We start from the raw sequence: 3,825 nt of genomic DNA, 5'->3' as shown, positions 1-3,825 counted from the left end.
TTGCAATAGACATCTGAAGACCCTTTAAAGATTTGAAATTTTCGACCCGAAGACTCGAGTATAATCCTAGCGGAGATTACCTGCTGTATACTATCGGTTACCGGGCTTGGCCGATCATTTTCACAGCACCGCTGGTCAAAAGTGCCCTTGAGCAGAACGAACCGCAGTTTGCGACATTCGATAGCTTACAAAAAAAGAAATATTCAGTCCAATTTTTAGCTCCAAATTTTAGCAGTTCTTATGTTTTATTTTAAATCGAGAAATCAATTTTTTTACTTTTTCCTTATTTAACATCGTGCGGAAAATGTGAAAAAGTTCTAACACGTCCGTAGCGTAGTTGAAAATGTCTGAGAATTTTTTCAAATTCTTAGTTAGTCTTAGCGCAAACGGCGCTTCATTCGGCTCAAGGGCACATTTGACCCCCTTATCCAGCTAGGCACTTTCATTCAATTCCCTTCATTACACCGGAAGTTATTTCAATTTGAAGTTAGAAATCATTATGCATAATAAAGTAACGCATACGTTACTTGATATTTCAATATATAAATATCGTTATGAAACTTTGGAGACACTTGAATAGTACCGTCCAATCTTTCTGCCAAGTTTCGGTGAAAAAAAATGGAAAAAATGTCAAGAATTCGTGTCTGTAAAATTCTATTTCCATAAAATTCACGGGGAGATAGAAGTTAAACGGAAACCGTCCTGAATTAGAGAAACAGTTTTTACACTTAGAATGAAACGAAACTTTTTATTAAATCTCCAGTTCATTATACAAAAATCATAAAAACAATTTCTTTTCGAATCTTGTGAAAAATCAAACCTAAACACACGCGTCTCGAACGTTCGTTAAGAGAACTGCTCTTAATTATCCACACAGAGCCTGTAATTACTTAATCTCACCCACGAATCTCAACGCCTCCGGCATTAAGTCTCCCACCTAATCAAAGGAAAAGGAAACTAGCCAATGAGTCAAAGTATCTTGGAATTCAGAATCTCATAAACCATTTTCTTCCTAAAATAGCTCATGTCCTCCTGAGCGAACGTGATCTTCCTGTTGGCACAGATAAACTCGGCAAACATACAAGAAAACACTCCGCAATCGCTCCCGTTCATTTGCTGAGGGATATCCTTGACGTTGACCAGCTTCCAGTCTCTTGTGTCGAAAGGCTTCCCTTTCTTATCCAGACTCTCAGCCTCTAAATAATTCCTCAACGACGCCAGACACTTCTGATTGTCTCCACCCATGCTGTCGTAATATCTGATCGTCTTGTCCCTAAAATCGATGATCGACATGCACCAGTGGATCCCGAGATGGATCGGCACGACGATCAACTCCTGCGCGAAAATGTCGATCTTCCTCGTCCACCTCTTCAACGACGAGTGGCCGCCGCTGATCAATTTCGGATAGAAGAACGTGTTCATCGCGTGGACCCTAGGATAATTATTCTTCCCGCCTCTGGCGATCAACAGATTCATGTAAAAATTGATCACCTCGTCGTTCAGCCAGTTGGAGTTCGATAAAGTGTACATATCTTTTCTACTGATTCTCAAACCGAACCCTTCTACCAAGATTTGATCGGCCGGTTGAGGGATCAATGCTTGTTTTACTTGTCTCAACATAGTCTCGGTCAGAGTCGGGAGTTCGACCTCTTCTGGTTCCTCGGTCTCATCTAAAACTGCTTCGTACAATCTCATAGATCTCGCCAAATGTTCTTCCAACGCTGCCTCCCTCGCCAGCCTGTTGTGCTTCGACAAAACCGTTGTCATCTTCTTCAATTCTTCTGCCTCCTTATACCTCTGTTCTACTCTTTCGTTGTAACGCTTGGCTATCCGCGGTATGAAATCTTGTTGGATCACAGCCTTCGCCGACAGCTGGTCCCTCAAACTGTTCACTTTTATGTTGCTTTCGTTTAAAGATTGTTTCGAGTTCGAAGAATCTTTTGACGCCTTCGGAGGCCTCACACATTTGATCGACTCGATTGTCACCTCCGAAGAATCGTCGTCATCCTCGTCGTTCAAATTAATGACTAATTGTTTCACGTTGCTTTTGTGTTTCATCTTCGAGAGGTTTACGGAGCTCTCACTTTTCCCAGGTCTGCTGCTCCTCGGTTCGTAATCCTCTAAATCGATAACCTCCACGACTTCTCTTCTATCTACAGGCTTATTTTGGATAACGTGAATCCTGTGAGGTAGGAATTTCTGCAGGAGCTCCTCGTACTGGCTCTTCTCCCGCAGACGATGAGCCTTGTTCAACATCGTTTCGTTTCTCTTGCCGCTGCAACCCATTTTGCTTTTCGACGAATGTAACTGCCTGTTCGAATATTTCAGTTTCGGCGGGCTTAGTACTTGTATCTCATCCTCGGAACTGTCGTCAATCTGTATCAGGCCATTTTCGACGTCATACAGTTGACATGGGTGAACATCACATGGTTTGTGACGCTTTCGAGAGATCACATCTTCTTCTTCTTCGTCTTCCTCTTGGGTGAACGAGACTGCCCTACGCTTGCGGGAAGGATTGTCCGCCCAGCCGAAGAATCTTCTCAGGAAGTCGAAGATCAGCATTGCTCAGAGCCATTCAATTGGGGTCTGGAAGGTTAATTAATTTCATATTAGAAACGATTATTCTTTATTCCAATTGCTTGACGCTGTTGTTACTTTCGGTTCGGGAACGTCCAAGGGACGTCGCGAAGTACCGAAGTGAATTCGTGAACGGCGAACAAATGGATGCTGATTCTGCGCGATTCACTGGTTTCACTTGATAATTTCTTAATTTCCCTTTCTGCGATGTCGTTCCTCGAACCGTTTTACGAACCAGGCCAGGTTGGGAAATGGAAATTGGAGTGTGCAACCTGACATAACCAAAATCGAACGCGAGCGTCATCAACAAAAATGCATTCCATTCGGCCGCTCCTTGCTGTTCGCGACAATGAATTCAACGCGAGAGTTTGATATACGTACGCACCACCGAGCTGAATTTAGACTCAAAACGATTACTCCCCGTCGATTTATCCGGTGACGATTCTTTAATATTCCACTCTTCACCACTCTGATTCTCGTGGAATCGTTTGGTGACAAACACTGACAAACACCAAACACCGAAACAACATACTTACTGCGCAACTGCACCACGGCGGCGGCGGCGGGCCGCGGGCAACCCAGTCAGCCAAATCTGCAAATGGCAGGATTTCGGTAGGCCTACTGCATGATCTAACGGTAGACTGGCTGCAGAATGCGCCAATCCCTGACATCAGCATCTGACGGCAATCTGGCAGTAGAATGACTGCAGACTGCTCGCCATCTGTCTCCAGATGCTGGTGTCAAGCCCGTCGCCAGTATGGTAACAGAGTAACGCCAGGTCTGATGTCAGGCCTGTTTCCAGAATGATGGTAGATTGTCGTCAGGCCTGCAGTCAGATCTGATGTCAGATTGGCGGCAGATTTACGTCAGGTCCTGCTGTCATAAACAGGGTGTCCCACAATACACGACTTCCCTGTGCGAGTATGTATTTTAGGACACCCTGTATAATGAATCGCGCGATAAATGACCTGCGCAAGTTAGCCATTTGAACAAGTTTATAACACAACACCCGCCAAATCTGACGCTATATTTCGCCTAATTAAATTTAAATCTAGTAGTAATACACAAACGTACTGACGCACATAATAATTATCTAACATAATACGTATGCGTTGTACATGCGTATAATATTGAATGACTGTGCATATGCATTTAGTATTTTTAGTTAAACAGTACATAGTTTAACGCATCTATAATTTTATATTTTATCATTATACACAGGAAGAAACGAAAATGTTTTAATTGTAT

The 3,825-nt window shown here is 43.2% G+C and overlaps 1 protein-coding gene across 6 annotated transcripts; it reads right to left on the bottom strand.

The window, feature by feature from the left end:
* Positions 1 to 728: 728 nt before the first annotated feature.
* On the bottom strand, positions 729 to 3,234 carry LOC108628399 (sentrin-specific protease 1). 6 transcript variants are annotated; one of them, XM_018030297.2, is made up of 3 exons: positions 2,959 to 3,107; positions 2,656 to 2,849; positions 729 to 2,586 (listed from the first exon to the last, which is right to left on the bottom strand). In XM_018030297.2, the coding sequence occupies exon 3, from the start codon at positions 2,560 to 2,562 to the stop codon at positions 970 to 972; it is 1,593 nt and encodes a 530-aa protein (XP_017885786.1). In that variant the 5' UTR covers positions 2,563 to 2,586; positions 2,656 to 2,849; positions 2,959 to 3,107; the 3' UTR covers positions 729 to 969. The 6 variants fall into 6 exon arrangements, with proteins under 6 accessions (XP_017885786.1, XP_017885787.1, XP_026672225.1 ...); XM_018030298.2 differs by having other exon boundaries at positions 2,963 to 3,107; XM_026816424.1 differs by having other exon boundaries at positions 2,694 to 2,849; positions 2,963 to 3,107.
* Positions 3,235 to 3,825: the final 591 nt, after the last annotated feature.

The sequence above is a fragment of the Ceratina calcarata genome, unplaced genomic scaffold (assembly GCF_001652005.2).
Source record: "Ceratina calcarata isolate Rehan_Ccalc_2016 unplaced genomic scaffold, ASM165200v1 scaffold517.2, whole genome shotgun sequence".
Taxonomy (NCBI): domain Eukaryota; kingdom Metazoa; phylum Arthropoda; class Insecta; order Hymenoptera; family Apidae; genus Ceratina; species Ceratina calcarata.
Note: the sequence above shows the minus strand (reverse complement) of the source record. Positions and strands in the feature narration are given on the sequence as shown.

Bases quoted from the DNA above. Each gene is read 5' to 3' on its own strand.
- LOC108628399 (XM_026816425.1), bottom strand. From the start codon at position 2,562: ATGCTGATCTTCGACTTCCTGAGAAGATTCTTCGGCTGGGCGGACAAT.